Source organism: Onychostruthus taczanowskii, unplaced genomic scaffold (assembly GCF_017590055.1).
Source record: "Onychostruthus taczanowskii isolate IOZ18803 unplaced genomic scaffold, ASM1759005v1 scaffold41, whole genome shotgun sequence".
Lineage (NCBI taxonomy): Eukaryota > Metazoa > Chordata > Aves > Passeriformes > Passeridae > Onychostruthus > Onychostruthus taczanowskii.
In genome coordinates, this window is record NW_024501571.1 from 6,861,430 (window position 1) to 6,878,577 (window position 17,148).

Sequence of the window (17,148 nt, forward strand, 5' to 3'; positions counted from 1 at the left end):
AATTTACAGTTTCTGGGTGTCTCTGCTGCTTTTAAATCCCCAGGTCAAAAAGTCATAGCTATTAGATAAATCTCAGCTTTCTGTTTTCAAACAAGATCTTTCTGCATTTTCTGGTCCTGGCCCAATGACGAAAAACGTGGTCTGCACACAACCTGATGGCTCCTAACCAAACAAATGTAAATTAAAAGGAAAAAACAAACAAACAAACAAAATCTCTTGAGTTATTTTTAAAACCTGTGATCTTGAGCCAGTGTTTCTGAGGACAGCCTCACAATGACAATCCCCTAGAAACAGCCACTCCAACCCCAGGAGCCAATGCTGCTTGATATCTTGTACAAATACCACATTTGAAGAAATTAAGCCATAATTAAGCAAAGTTATTAATGATTGTTTAACTAATTGATACAATAACATAAGCAGCAGACGAGATTTTAATCAGTGGTCATGAAACCAGAAGTAAACTGGCCAGACACCCCCTCCTCTTTGGCAGCTAATTTGCAAACAATAATTCTGCTGCTGATAGTGACTCAGCGGCTGAGGGGAGAAGAATAAATCTCAGGAGACAAATAGGTATAAGCCTTCCCCATTTTAATGAGAAACAGACACAAAAAGGCCAAAAAGACCCTGTCAACATGATTTGCAGTACAGTTACTTAATTTTTACCAAATGTGCTTTCTGCCACGCTTTAGTTGAAGTACATATTTATTTGATATTTCGCTGGCAAAGTTTAAAAGAGCCTCCAAAATACCCATCTGCTTCTGCTACGCATGACCCTACCAGCCTCACCTCTGACACACTGTAATGGTTTTAGGGAATGATAGCACTGCACAGATGTGATTTATTCACAGATTGTGAGTGACTTTCTGCTAATTTACAGGGGAAAAGCACAACTTTCCACTGGAGCGTGAAGCTGACCCACAGAACAAACCTGCCTGCACAGAGAGGGACAGCAAATCTCCTTCCTTGAGGCAAACATTGAATAAAGGATGGTTTTAAGGGACAATAAAAGCCATTCCATTTTCACCCCTAACATGGGCAGGGACACCTTCCACTAGCCCAGGTTGCTCCAATCCAAATCCAGCTTGACCTTGGACACTTCCAAAAATGGGTGAAGTTACTCATGAGTAACACAAAGTTGCTCAAAATCTGGTTGCAGAACAGTCTTCCCTAACCTTCAGTAATTCAAAAGTAAGAGGAAGCTCAAAACCATGAGATTTAAATAACATGAAGTTGACACCTCTTCCCCTTTACCTTCTGGATTTTGAGCCTTTAAGGTTATTTCCTCCAGCTCTTGCCTTTGATCCCTCTATTTCAAAAGGAAGGGATGAGATTCCTGTCTTGGAGCTGCTTCCATGTGTTGCATCAGCTTTGCAAAATGCTGGGAGAGACCCAGGAGCCCAACTTGCTGAAACAGAGTTATTTAGGGGTGATGGAGGGGACCTTCCAAAGGTGGGACAGGGGAGTGAGCATCCTGCACCTCCTGGCATGCAGGAGTGGGCTCTGTGTCTGCACTTGAGCAGCAAGGAAACAAAGAGACAGCAGTGTGGAGATAGCTGGGAGAGCAGAGAGCAGAGGAACAGGGATGCCAGGAATGCAGGAGGGCTGGAAAAGCAAGTGCAAGTCTGGAAATGAGAGGAAAGGGCTGCAAAGGATCAGAGGGAGAAAAAGGGAGAATGAGAAAGGGGTGAAAGAATTGTCTCCATCCCTGCAAAGAGTTGCAGGGAGCTTCTAGCTGGGAAGAGAAAGAAATTCAGAGATGATGAGGTGAGGGAAGGAAGCCCAGGCATGTGTGATGAGGAGCAGGGAAGATGCAGAGAAGCTGCAGCAGAGACCCTCCTGTTCCCCCAGTGTTTCCCATCTGCTCCTCATCCCCTGAGATCAGCATGTGAGGCACAGGGCTCCTCTGCACACCAGAAACAGAAAAAAAGAGAAAGAAACAGCCCCAGCCTCCAATGCACTGGGCATAAAAAATATGGAGAGGAGCTGTTTACAGGGCATGTAGTGACAGGACCGGGGAGAATGGCTTCAGACAAGGGAATAGGTTTAAATGGGATATTAGGAGGAAATTCTTGGCTGTGAGGGTGATGAGCACTGGCACAGGCTGCCCAGAGAAGCTGTGGCTGCCCCTGGGTGCCTGCAAGGTCCAAGGTTGGACTGGATGGGGCTTGGAGCCAGCTGGGATAGTGGCTGTAGCTCCCTCAGAGTATTTGTGAAGGCTGGAGCTAAAGGGATGACCTCCTGATCCATCCTGACAGATCCCATGTGTGCACCAACCCTTTCCTGAGCTGTCAACAGGGACTTGAAACACATTCACACCTAAAATACAGGGATGTCCACACCTCTGGGAAATGATGGGACCTTTGTATGCTCTGTCTCAGGGTTTCAGTGACAAATATCCTCTCCCTCCTTCAATCACTGTCTGTATAAAATATGTATTTCTAGATAATGGTGAAAAGCTGTTGATTCTGCTCCTCAGAGCATTGCACATCTGACTGAGTGGGCAAGAGCTGCTTGTCACCCCTCAGTGCCCAGAGGAGCTGCAAGGCAGGGCTTGTTTCAGCCACAGACCACAGGGCTAAGCCCAGGGAGTTCAGCTCCAGAGGAAAACCCCCATGTGCAAACCAAGTTCACTGGAGAAAACTCTCCCATGCAGAAGTTGACCTTAAAAAGGCCAGGGGATTGTTTTGGCAGCATGAGATTTTCCTTGTATCCAGATTTACAGTGACAGCTCTTTTTTAGATGTTCTTAGTTAAAGGGTGCCTTGCTGGGATGTCCAGACTGGAACAAGCTGGAGAAATTTGCTTTACCACAGGGACTTCCATCCTTGTGGGTGGCTGGTGAGAGCTGGAGCCAAGTCTGGCAAAACCATAAGCTTGGAGCATGAGTCCTGTGAGGAGTGGCTGAGAGAGCTGAGCTGTTTAGCCTGGAAGAAAGGAGGATCAGTGAGGGCCTCACTGCTCTTCACAACTCCCTGAAAAAGTTTGTGGTGAGGTTGGGGTCTGTGTCTTCTCCCAGGTAACCACGCACAGGACAAGAGCAAATGGCCTCAAGCTGCACCAGGGGAGGCTCAGGTTGGATATTAGGAAAAAAATTCATCAATGAAAGAGTGGTTAAGCATTGGGAGAGGCTGCCCAAGGCAGTGGTGGGGTCACCATCTCTGGAAGTGTTCAAAACACAAGTAGAAGTGACACTTCATGATATGGTTCAGTGAGCGCAGGAGCACTTGGTCAAAGGTTGGACTTGATCATCTTAGAGGCCTTTTCCAACTTTAATGATTTTATGATTCTATGAAAACAGCTTTTAATAACTACACAGGTAATAACAGAAGCACTCTTATCTCTGGGGCACAGACAGGGCTGAGCTGAGGAAAAAAAAACCCAAGGAGAAACCTCCTCGTTCCCCAGGGATAGCACAAGCCCTGGTGCTTGTCTATCTTTAAAAATGTCAGGTTAAGTCATCACCCCCCTGTCCCTCATCTCCACAGATCTACCAATACCACTGTGGGCAGTGAAAGTCTCTGATAAGTCACATTTCACCCTTTTATAAAAGATCTGCACATGGATTGTAGAGTGGGTGGGGTATTTGCTCCCCAAGGGCAGCCGCTTCATGTTCCTGCCTCCAGCAAAGGCAAACCCCTGCACCCACTCACTGAGGCTCTCCAAATGTTAATTTATTCGAGCATTAAAGTGTGTTCCATCATGAGCACACAGGTAGTGACTGCAGTGCTGAGATGGCAGCGCTGTCACTCACATCGCCCGCCTCAGATAAAGTCAGATTTGGGCAAATGCTGATGTAGTGCTGAGTGTTTCACAGGCTCACATCAGATTTTAAATAACACAAGTCCCTGCCTTTTTTACCAGCCTCTCTCACGGAGACACTCATGGGTGTCAAAGATGGGTGGGAGGAGATGATTGATAGATCACAGGGGGCTCAGAGCTCACAGAATCACAGAATAACTAGGTTGGAAGAGACCTTTGAGATCATCAAGTCCAAGCCATGCCCTAAACACCTTAACTAAACCATGGCACCAAGAGCTCTCTACAGGGCTTGGGGTCCTAAAAACACCAGCTTCCACTTGTGATTTGGAACAGCCAAGCCCAAAATGAACCTGCTCATGCTGTAATGGTCAGGGAAGTGCAGGTAGTCAATGGACCAGAAAGAACAAGTTTTTGGAAGTCTCTGGAGGAAAAACTAATTGTTCCTCTTGTTCTTGTTTTAAGGATGTGAGGGAATGAAGGTTGCTGACCCACTGCCCTTTCCCCCAGAGGTTTGAGACAGTCCCTGGGAGTGTCTGTAAATCTGAAGGGCTGTGCAAAGGCAGCAGTGGAGTCTGAGGTGACCTCAGGTGGGCCTGCACGAAGAGGACACAGCAAACCAGACAACCCTCTGTTGGTTACTGGTGCAGTCATTGTTCTGCTCCAGGGAGACCCATTCTGTGCAGAAGGAAAAAAGAAAAGGCCCAGAAGCAAAAGGATGAGGAAAAAGAATGGTGTCATGCTCAAAGTCTTGCAGGAGCTCAGGCATCACCTGCCTCCAGCTTCTCACCCCATCCCAAAAAGTAACTGGAACTGTTTTCACTTCAGGACTGGAAGTGAAATCCCATCCTTGCCCAGCATAGAGCAGATGAGAAGGAATTCCAGCTCTGTCATCCTGTCCTTTCTCCTGAGTTATGGTATCTCTCTTTAATCAGGAGGAATTTAGAGAGTTGCTCCCCTCTCCACACCAAATTTTAGGTATAAATATGCACAGTAGAGGGAAATGGTTGGAAACATCATAAACCACTTTATTTTAAGTGCCGCAGGAGGAAGAAATGACACTTGTAGATTAAAAATATAACCAGTAATAGTTGTTTAATAAATCATTGAACACGTATGGGTGAACATGTCCCACTCAGACTGCTGGCCTCCACTAAAGTGGCACTGGGGGGCAGCTGCCATCACCCTACCACAATCTCTCATTGCTCCCATTCTTTTTGTGGATTTAAAGCTCCTCACGAGCATCTGTGAATCAGCCAGGTATGACAGCTCAAGTAATCCTGCACACCCACAGGACTAAGTATCAACTTAGAGCATGTTCATGTAAAGTGAAGTGAAGTGAAGTGCATTCTTCATGTAAAAGTAGCTCCTCTTCCCACCCCCACCCCAAGCAGCAAAGTTCCCAAGAATTCCACTGAAATCAGCCAGGATTCCATGCTGAATACCCAGATTCCTTCCCTGGGATCTGACTGCCATCATTTTCATTCACAATGCTGGCAACACAACAGAAATACCACATCAAACTTGGCCTCTGCCCTGGTGGGCAGCATCCTACACTCTTGCCCAGTGTCCCAATGAGGCTCCAGCCTCTCAAAAAATTCCAATTAGAGCCAAATTATTCAGTGCTTTGGCTCTACACCTTCCTGAGTCTGTGGGAGATGCAGCCACAGTTTGGGTGGAGGTGGAGAACAATGCAGCAGAAACTCCTTGTCCAGCAGCCAGCAGGACAAAACAACTCTGGGGGTGGTTCCTGCCCCCTGAGTTCTGTGCCCCTGGCCCCTCAATATTGTAAAAATATATAAATGCCATGGGTTTATGAACACAAAAACCCTGAGGTTGACAACGGGGCACATCCTTGTGGGAAATGTGGTTGCTGACAGAATTCATGAGCAGCCCTGATGTCCACAGCAGGGTGGAGCTGAAAGGTTTATAAAGAAGCATGGGCTGCTGGAGTTCCTTACCTGCTTCTCAGACATGATGTAGAGGTGCTCGTGGTCCATGGAGAAGGCCATGTCCCGGAGGATGGGGCCAGTGTCCACCACCTGCACGATCTCGTACTCCAGCGTGTTCTTGGCGGTGCCATCCACACGGATCTGTGCAGCAACAACAAGAGCAGAGGCACAACATGAGGATTCCTCCCTCCTTCCACTGAAAACAAATTACAGAACCACAGAATGATTTGTGTTGAAATTAACCTTAAAGACCATCTCATTCCAAACCTCCTGCCACGGGCAGGGACATCTTCCACTGTCCCAGGGTGTTCCAAGCACTGTCCAACCTGGCCTTGGACACTGCCAGGGATCCAGGGGCAGCCACAGCTGCTCTGGGAAGCCTTCTCTCTTACCACCCTCACAATAATATAGATCTACTTATAATATATACACAAAATTATATGTGTATGTATATGTATATGTATATGTATATGTATATGTAGTTATAGTTTAGTTATAGTTCTATATTTTATATATTTATTTATAGATATAATTATGTAATTATATATTATATATACACATTATGTATATTATGTGAGTACGTATGATATATTATTAAATATATATATGTGTGTATATATCTATATGTATGTGTCTATATCTATATCTATATCTATATCTATATCTATATCTATATCTATATCTATATCTACATCTATATCTATGTCTATATCTATATATCTATCTATCTAGATAGATAGATAGATAAATAGATATATGAAAATATATAAAATAATCACTGGACAAATGTATTGCACCCCGGTCTTTAGGACAACAACCACTGTCAATGAAAAGTGAACTTTTCCCAGCCTTTTCACCAAAAGGACAAAGCAGATTTCATCACTTCTGCTGGTCCCATCAACACAAGAGCACTGTAAGAACAATGCAGAGCCTGCTGGCTTTTATCTGGCACTGTCACTGTGCTCCTGTCACCACCCGGACAAATCTACCATGCTCAAAGTTATGGCAATGAGGGAACGATCTGTGGTGGTGATGAGCAGAAGATAAAAAACCACACAAGTCTGCAGGACTGACTCACTCAAATGCTACTCAGATAATATTATTGCTCTTATTGCTAATGTTCCACGGGGCAATTTATTATTGCAGAGTGCTCAGTGCAACACAGACTATTTCTCTGGCTGATTGCACGTATCAGGCATTGAAATCAGCCCTGCACCAATGTGGCACCTTATGATTCCAGACACCTCTCATAACGGGGTGTCACTTAGGGACATCAATAACTGGGATTATGAGGAGGAACCAGACACACAGTCCCAGTCTGTCCCTGACAATGATCCAGTGATGCAGAAGAAGATGCAGAAGACAATAGAAGATGCTTAAAAACAATTTCTAGAGTTCGGGCTCAAAAGCAGCTGGAGAAGGTTTGCAATCCCTTTCAATATAGAACAAGTCGTGATAAAATAGCTGTTCTCAGGAGTTCTCCTGAACCTTCTGAGTCTCTGTACAGCAGCAAATCCCACGGTCATGTTTCAGAGGTGCATCTACATTTTTTATCTCCCTCTGTTTCCCCTGTGTTGCTTTTCACTTCCTGATAATATTCTATCCTGCAGCAACACAAACACCACAGTATCTTTACCAAAAGAAACAAAATTGTAGGAGATCATCATGCCCCACATTACAATCTCCATTCTTTCCTGACCAAAGATTCCCAGCCTGCAGTTGGACAGCTGAGCAAAAAAGCACCCTTCCCATCCAAAGGAAATAACAAGCTGTGGAGAACTTATGGTGTCAAGACCTGTTCTCACTATTCCCTGGCACAGTCCTTGAGCTTATTCCTTCTGTATCAACCTCTCAGCCAAGAAACTGAGCCTGAATCATCTTCTGTGTTAGAAAGTCAAAGAGAAGGGAACAGAGGCAATGATAAAGGGTCTGGAAAGTCTGTATGAGCAAAGGACAGCAATGATATACAGATTGTTATCTTTGTCCTTCCTTGATGTACTCACCTGCTGTGGGACAACAAAGGAATATTATTTCCCCAGGAAAGATAAAGAAAATGGAGCAGAAAGGATTTAGAGGGGCTCTCTGTGCCAGCAAAGGGTGTGGAGGGTGCTCAGGGATGCTCAGATCCTACGTGTTATCCATCGGACTCCTCAGAAGTGGGAAGACGTGCAAGCCTTGGCTGCTGGGCTGCTCCAATGACACGGGAGAGTTTGCAGTTAATTTGTCATCTTGATGGAGCTGCTGATGACAGCAACACACGTCCAACATCAGCACACAGAGAGGTCAGGGCCTGAAGCCCAGCACTGAGCATCCCTGATGCACCAAGGGGTCAGGGACTGAGCACGCACGTTCCCAGCACGGAACATCCCTGAAACACAAAGAACTCAGGGCCTAAAGCCCAGCACAGAACATCCCTGAAACACAAAGAATTCAGGGCCTAAAGCCCAGCACTGAACATGACAGAAACACAAAGAATTCAGAGCCTAAAGCCCAGCACTGGACATCCCTGACCCCCACCAGGTCTGGCTGCCTGGGAGCAGGGGGCTTGCTCATGTCTGTGGTCCCTCACAGGGAAATTCAACTCCTCTGAGTTCTCCCTTTTTGAAAATGGACCATGATGTAAATCACCCATGAGGTCAAGGGCAAAGACACCAACAGGCTTGGGCTGAGTCATTGCCCTTAGGACAGGCAGGGGAAAAGAAGGAGGCAGGAAGGGCTGCAGGCTGAGGAGCACAGGAGGCTCCCTGTCGGGGCTCTGCTCCATGCCCATCAAATACCCCCACAGCAGGAGCCTTTCCTCTTTCCCTCTGAGGCTTTCAGCTCCAAGTTCTCCTTCTCAGGGAGCAGTCAGGGAGCTCTGTCTGCTGTCTCCACTCTGCCTCCCCTCAGTCCCTCGTGGCTTCTCGTTCCCGTCACAGCATCCTCGCTCTCTGCTGATCCCTGTGCTAAACAAACCTCACATCTTCACTTTGACCTTGATTTTCCAGCACCACCACGGTCAGATCTGCGGGCTGCCAGATATGTAAGCAGCCAATTATCACCCCAGGGCTCAGTCACTGTCCTCAGCCTTTGCCAGGCCCCATTAGAGGGGAAAGAGCTCGGAGATGGAAGAGGCACGCTGGAGGAACAGCCGGCTGGACTTAACAAACCATGGAGACAGGAGGCACAGCCCCCAGGGATCTCCCCTGTGCATTTGGTGCAGGTAAAAGATTGCAGAGGCCTCACACCAGGAATACAGAGCTACTCGGAAGTGATTTAACAGCTATTGCTGGCCTAATAGCCTGAAAAGTCATTATTTTGCAGAGGGGGAGGCAGGGAAGGAGGGACAGGGCTCATTGTACACTACATGTGCAAACACACACATGTCACACACCCACAGCCCAACAGCTCTAAGTGCAGAAAGCCCTGTCTCTATTAAATCTAGTACCTAACAAAAAGAAAAATTCAGAAAAAGGCCAGAAAATTTGGCAGACACCAACCCACACTGCACAGCCTGTGCAAGCCCTGTGCCAGCAGTGAGGTGATTATTGGAGACTGCAGCCAGAAGTGTACCCACTAACTCCAACCATCCCTTTACCTGCCTTAAACCCTGTCTTTCTTATGTTGGACCCCAGGCACAGAGCCCTGAGGATTTCCACCTTCCCTGCACATTCTTCACAGTCCTGAGCATCAGACAACACAACTGCATTTTCTCTTAGAGATTTATTCCTGCCTCCAAGGTTCCTGCTAGAAGCAGGGCACTTGGCCTGGTGAAAAAAAATCAAAGAAGAGTCTGTGAAGGAAAAATGGGAAGATTCTCATCAAAGCCTGCAGGTGATCACCACTAAAGTCAGGGACCCAGACAAAATCTCTGCTTGGAAACACAAGTTTCCAGCTGCAGGGAATTTGAAGTGTACCACCCATTCCCTCTGCTCCTGCTCTTCTCTGCTGGCATCAGCCCCAAGCCCCACCTGGAGCTGTGGTGCTGGCATGGACAGAGTTTTCTTCTGACTGAATGATGGGTATTCCCATATTGAAGATGTTTTTTTGTGGGCTGTGGGAGATGAGAAACTGACTAACAGTCCAGTTGGGATCACTTCTGGGAGCTGCCTGTGAACCATGAGCTCCTCAGCAAGGCAAGAGGGAGAGGGACAACAAGTGACAGAGGGGGCTCCAGGACCACGTCTGAGTCTCAAAATGCCCAGTCCACCACAACCCACAGTCCACAATCACCTCCACAATGGGATCATCCACCTGCTCCCCCTCCCTGGCTGTCTGTCCTGGACACACACACCCCTCAGAGCCCCAGGTGCTCAGCTCAGATCCCTTGTCCTCCTTTAACCCAAGACATGTGGGAGCTCCCAGGGCCCAGCACTCTCAGGCTACACATTAATCCCTCTTCTTCCTGGAAAGCTTCACTCACTGGGCTTGGCTGTGCAGAGCCGGCTGCTATTAAAACATCAGCGTGATGCTTCCCGAAGGTCAACTACCAAGGGACCCATTCTGGCAGCTGTTTGTTTGTTTGTCTGAACATTATCTGGGGCTGGCTGTTTATTTACATCCATTGAAGTATCAGACAATAAATATCCTCTCCCAGTAGCAAACAGATGCTTGCACTCGAATGTTCTGGCTAGCGCTGACTTCAAAACGATCTCCTTAATGAGCAAACAACACCATTAATCTTTAAAGACACAGGCTCTGGCCTTCTCTGAGCTCCCACCCTGGCCATGGCTACACCCACAGGCATCCTGGCAAGCAGCCCACGGGTCTGGTAGATGAAAGAAGGTAAAAGACACCTTCCATCACTTGGCTGGTGGTTTTCAGCCTTATCTGGGCCTCCCCAGCTGCTGGGAGATCCACGGGAGGCTGATGCTCGAGGACGGTTTCCTCAGCAAGCTGGTGGCAGATGCCTCAATCACACTTCTAAGAGGGACACAGAGGTTGGTATCACATAGTTATCAAAGAAACGGACACAATAACCCTCTCCAAATCATGGGGATGGAGTCAAAATTGTCTAGGAAAGAGCAGTGGGATTGGGGGACAAAAGGAATTGGTGGTAGCAAGCACTTGGTGCCTTTTCTGGAAGACAAATCATGATTGTGGCAAAAAAGAAAATATCTTTAAGCTTAGCAGAGCAACAGAAACACCTGCCTTCCAGAGAGGGCCACACACCAGAGAGGGCCACACACCTCTGTTAGCACCTGTAGTCTTTCCTATAAAGTGAAATTTCCTGCTAAAATCCATCAACACAGATGTACTTCAGGAGCTTTACTCCAGGCCCATGAAAGCCTGATCCTGTAGACTGAATCAGTATTTGGAGCATGTTAACATCATCCAGTTTTGGTTTATTCAAGAAAAAGGCACTGGCACAGGTTGCTCAGAGAGGTTTTTTATGCCCCATCATAGGAAGTGTTCAAGGCCAGGTTGGATGGGACTTGGATCTTGATCTAGTGCAAAGTGTCCTTTCAAAATTATCTTCAGACTCACTTCAGAAAACACACTCCTAACCCAATCTCCTGCTACAACCTCACTTCTATTTTATTTGTCCAAGCAGCCTGGACTGGTCTCTGAGAGCAAAATAAAAAAAAAAAAAAAGGATAATTTCCACTGTGCCAACTGGGCTCAGCTGTTTCCTACTCCTCTAAAACCATCACCTCCTACCCAAGAGCATCATTCCTGGCCCACCAGAGTTAAAATAAGGTCCCCTTCAATTAATATCTCTGTATAAAGCACTTGAAAACCATCCAGAGCTGCTGGGAGCGTGGTGGGGAGCAGGATCACGATGACCGGCCAGGCGGGCAGCAGGAGCAGATGCTGGGTGGATGAGAGTCATTACAAATAATTAAATGAATAACTAAGCAGAAGAGGAGCTTGGTGAACCATGGCACGCTCGGCCAAGCCATCCCTCCCCACCACTCAGCTTTTGTGCAGCGTCAGCAGCCCCTGGGCTGATGAAGTTCCAGGGAATTCATCATCTCCTGCCCCAGCGCTTCCAGCCGCTGCTCCAGCAGCTCTCGCTCAAGTCAGGCTGGTGGCTTATTTTGGCCATGAAATTGCCCCAGTTCCCCGGGGAGGGGATTAAATGGCTGCCAGGAAGATTGTAAGGGTGGATTTCAAAGGGAAAATCCTTCAGGTCATGGAATCAGGCTCTGCTACCTCTGCCGGGGTGCAAGGGAGCAACTGTGACTGTGGTACTGCCTCGGAAAGTAGGAAAAGTGTTTTGGGCAGGAAAAGCAGGAGGTGGGAGGACAAGCTTTGTCCTCCCCATGCCCTGAAACATCCTTCCTTTGCTGTCCCTGCCTCTCCTTCTTGCAGGGCATCTCACTGAAATCACCATCATCATTTCTCAGTATTGGATTAAGGATCTGCAAACACCATTTCCAGGGGATCCAAGCAGCCCTGGAGCCCAGCACATCAATCCAGGCTGCTCTGAGAAAGGCCCAGCCAGAGCCTTACGACTGCACAGGGGCCACTAATACTTCATTGCTTTTCCAATAGCAGTTCCTCCCTGTTTTATGAACCTAATGTTCCCCAGAGGATGCCAGGACTGCTGGCTGCTGTTCCTGGCATGGAGAGGGAGAAAGGACACAGCAAGCAGTGTATGAGCTCATGTCAGGCCCTTCTGATGATCACCTATTCCTGCTTTTCCATTGATTTGGGTGACATGATGGAGCTCTATTGATCTCAGCAAAGGCAGGGAAGGGGCTGGTGACACTCCACGTTCTGCCCATTTCCCTCCATTTTCCAGTAAAATAATCCGTTCTAATTTGCCTAAAGCCTATTAACGGGAGATCAATTCCTAATAAAACATGGCATTTCAATAGCCCTGTCTATCCACCGATCCTAAAGGCCTTTAGAAATGCTAATTGAAAAAAAAAAAAAAAAGGCACTCTCTCTTCTCTCACTTCTCCTGTACACATGTTTTAAAGTGCTGCATGCCTGGACCATGCCAGCCCATCCAAAGACAGATCTCAGAGCACCTCCAGCCATGTGGACACCAGGAAAACCTGGAGTTTACAGTGCTCTTGAAGCTGCTGCTCTCAGTGCTGTCCAGAACCCAAAGTGTCATGACAGGAGCCACTCTGAGCAGAGGGGAGAGCTGATCTGCACAGGAGAGTCATGGAATCATGGAACAGTTTGGGTGGAAAGTTACCTTAAAGCCCATCCAGTTCCCCCCCTGCCATGGGGGAACTCCACCATCCCAGGGTGCTCCAAGCCCTGTCCAGCCTGGCCTTAGACACTTCCAGGGATCCAGGGGCAGCCACAGCTTCTCTGGGCAGCCTGTGGCAGGGTCTTCCCACCCTCACAATCAGGAATTTCCTCCTAATATCTAATCTAAATCTCACCTCTTTTACTTTAAAAGGGTTCGTCTTTGTCCTATTTCTATCACCCAGTAATAGAAATAGGTCACTCTCCCAAAATGTAGGTGCAGCTGAGTGCACACCACAAAACAGAAGGGACAGCAAAGCAGGCTGGCCTTGCAATCCCATCAGGTTCCTGGTTTGTATTTCCTTTGTCCAGGAGGTCTCATGTGACAGAATCACAGAATCACTAAGGTTGGAAAAGAACTCCAAGATCATCAAATCCAATCTCACAGAACAAACCTTGTTGTCAGCAAACAAGAGTCGTTTTCTACACCTACAGCACAGCAACAGCCAGGGAGAATGTTTCTTCCTCGGTTCTCCCCCAGGGCCTTTTCTCCCAGCAGCAATGCAGGGTTTTGAAGAAGACAGCTTTCCTAGAATAACTGCTGGCTAATCCTGATCATCTGCAGGCACTGCAGTGTAATCCCCACCCCGCACACCCTCGGCCAGGGGGCACAGGAGCTTCACTGGGCAGGGCCACAGGGTTTAATCCCTGCACAGGAGTCACCCACTGACCTCTCGTGTAATCCTGGAAAATTGGGTCAAACACAGCTGTGCCTGGCTGCTGGATAGGAGATCACCCCTGCAGAGCCAGCACAGCACAGAGGGCAGAGCAGGGCTCCTGCTTCAGGAGGCCCAAGAGAAACGTGGGACAAGATTTTGGTGGGGATCTGCTTGGTTTTCTGGTGACACGTGGGTCGCTGTGCATGACAGAGCTCCTGGGTGTTGGGGTTTCATGGTGGGTCACTGTCTCACACAGATCCAGCACAGTGGGATCCACTGGATTCATGGAATCATAGACTGGTTTGGGTTGGAAGGGATCTTAAAACTCCCCTCATTCCACCTCCTGCCATAGGCAGGGACACCTTCCACTATCCCAGATTGCTCCAAGCCCTATCCAGCCTGGCCTTGGACACTTCCAGGGATCCAGGGGCAGCCACAGCTTCTCTGGGCACCCTGTGCCAGAGCCTGCCCACCCTCACAGGGAAGGATTTCTCCTCAATATCCAATCTAAATTTACCCTTTGGCAGCTTAAAGCCACCTGCTTTGGGCCAGAGGATCCTTCAAACCCAAAGACAAATTCCCAGCTGACAGAAATCCCTTTTTTTCCAGTCCACAGCACAGGACTGCTGTCTCATCCCACTGTGAATCCCCACTAACATTTATTGCAAGACATACTCCTGGCTGCAATGGAGTTATGAATGAAATTAGACAAAGTGAAAGAATGACTTTCTGTCCAAGCCATTCATCCTGGGCTTGGACATACCTAACACAGTGGGTTTTTGACTGCTGCTCCCAGCACCATAAAAATTAACAACTACAGCTTGAAGTGTGCCCAGTCAGGCTGTACCTGAACTTCAGGGCTCACCCCAAAGTGAAACAGCTCCAGAGCTGGAAGCAGAGGGAAAGGGAGGGACATGAGCAGGTGCCTTTTCCTCAGCAGGGAGCGTGTCAGGTACGTGCAGCTCTCACATCCAGGAGCCCATTGACAGATGACATCATTTTTGAGAGCATGGTTTACACGCGCTCCCCCGGCGCTCCCTGATTGATAAATTAGACACTCATGAGCCATGTGCTAATCAATGCAAATCATTAGTTTGTAACAACACAAGGCAAGCTCGGCAGAGCTCATTTTTCAAGGTAATGGCCTGCCAAGCATCCATGTTCAGCTCTGAGCCCTGCCAGGCAATCCATTACGGGGCTGCTGGCACTCACCTATGGCACCAGGCTGAGGCTTTGCCGTCCAGTCCCCACCACGGGCTGTGCTCAGTGCAAGGGCTCCAAACCTGCTGCTCCTCCTCCTTCTCCTCAGCTCCTGGCTCTTCTTCCAGTGGCCACCCTAGACCCAGGATTTGGGGTGCACTTGCTCCCACAGACTTTGTGATGCCTCAGGTTTTAGCTTTTATATTTTTCACATTCTCTGCTGCTTTAGTGTGTGGGTCTGAGCTTCATATTGTGGGATGGGGAACTCTGTGCACAGAGCAGGGAGACAAAATAATTCCTGCTCCAGCTGGGCACCAAGGACAAATGATCCAAATCTCAGGCCAGGAGCACAAACCCCGTGGGCTGCAGAGAGAAAAACAAGCAGGATGGGAGTGCAGGGGCTGAGCTGGAATTGGACACTGAACTGCAATGTGCACATGGAGCAGAGCTGATCCCAGGGAGAGACCCCGGGAGCGCTCGTGCATTTTGGGACCATTTGGGTTCATCTTGGGGGCAGCCCTGGCTGGGCTCTTGTGCTGCCCCAGGTGCATCCATGGAGGAGATCCTTTCAATCAATCCCTGCTTTATTCTGGAACTCTGCCCAGCCTCTCTCCTAGTTCAGCCTTCACAAGGCATGACCTGGACATTTGTTCTCCACTAACCCGACCCTGCAACCAAAAATTAAAGCTATTTAAGCTTGAAAAACTGTGTTCTGTCCTATATCAGTGGAAAATGAAGGTGGGCATTCAAGGTGTTGACCTGCAGGTATGTCCTAGGAAACTCCATGCTGGCATCAGTGGCATCTCTAAAGGACAATGTCTGCATCAAGTTGTGCCTGGCCAAATAAAGAGGCCACTGGAATGCTCCAGACACCAGATTTAAGATCCACATGTCTGGCCTCAGACTCTTACAAGCTCTGTCCAGCTGAGTGAGTGCTTTGGGGCAATGAAACTCCGCCAGGGAAGGATATGCCACCACTGACCATCCTGTGGAAGGGACAAGGGTGGGATAACTCTGCTCCTGCACCATGGGAGCCCATCCAGGCTCTGTGTCTGCCTCCCAAGCTCTGCAGGATTTCAATGCCACTGGCAACAGTCTCTTCATCCATGGGTCATTCTCAGGAACAAATCATGCCATGGGTGCTCTGCAGAGCCACTCCAGGTCCTTCATGGAAAATAAGGATTCTCCGTTTGACATTCCCAGAGGTAAAGTTCAGGTCTCACAGAGAGGGTCCTGCTGCTGGATGCTCTTGTTTATGATCCCAGTGGATAATCTCAAAGGTCACCCCAGTGCCACTCAGGTGCTTCTGTTTCTCCCAAACTGGTGGAATTTCTTTTACAAGGGAAATATTTTGGGAACTGGCTAAGTTTTATATATTTATGGTTGTTATTGCCATCACTCCTGGTTCTTCATAAAGAGACTGTAAATGGATGCTTTGGGTCACAGTGGTTCTGATTGGGATTAAGGGAACAATAATGAAAACGAAGTACGAAAATTAAATTTTTACATGTGAGAGCACAGGTGTCAGCTCTTGAGCTGCAGAAACCAAAATGCTCCCTCAAATCTGGTCAGGTCTACAGCAGGGCTCAAACTGTAGATAAAAATAATTCAGACAAGTTGCAACACCAGAGAGACTCAGAGCTTTGCCTTAGAAATGTTACCCAGTGTGTGTGAGCAGGACTGACCAGACACAAGGATCCCAACGCAGCTGGCCTGGAGCACAAACCCTTCTGGGGGACAGCTCAAAAAATGAGGCAGGGAGTAATATGTGATGGAATGAAGACAGATGCACCACAACACAGGCTGGATGATGAATGCAAGTCCTTCATGAGTGTCTGTTCACGGGGCTGAGGGACCAGATTCCCGCAGGGATGAGCTCATCCCGCCGGGAACGCGGTGACCCCGAGGGTTGGGAGCCATGCAGAGGGGGGTGCAGGGCAGCACCACAAAGGGTCCTTTGACTGTGGCCAGACAGGGAGAGCTTGGAGACACCCACGGATCCTCACCACACTGTGGCACTTGAGAGGGAGCCAGCTGCCCTTTGGCAACGGGAGGCACGAGTGGAGACGCGGGAATTCTCACGGATGCGCGGGAATTCTCGTGGGTACGTGGGCAGCGGGGCACATGTCAGGGCAGCAGCGTGAAAGGGTATCCAGACAGGCAAAACAGGGGGTGTGGAGGCACCCAGAAACACCTGGATGCTTCAGGATCATCCTTCTGGCTCAAGGATGAGCTCATCAAGGGGTGGTGCAGAGATGAGCACACATGTGCACTGGCTTAAAATGACAGAAAAACAGAATCATGGAATACTTGGGTTGGAAGGGGCACCTCTAAAGGTCACCTGGTTCAACAGCCAGGGACATCCCCAACTGAAGCAGGTTGCTCAGAGCCCTG

At 48.3% G+C, this 17,148-nt stretch overlaps 1 protein-coding gene across 1 annotated transcript in view; it reads right to left on the minus strand.

Moving 5' to 3' along the window:
* PLXNA4 (plexin A4) overlaps positions 1–17,148 on the minus strand; it is a 456,808-nt gene that overhangs the window by 222,553 nt on the left and 217,107 nt on the right. The window contains exon 4 of the mRNA XM_041413432.1: positions 5,717–5,848. Within this exon, the coding sequence (XP_041269366.1) occupies positions 5,717–5,848 (132 nt within the window). The remainder of the gene's footprint in view (positions 1–5,716; positions 5,849–17,148) is intronic.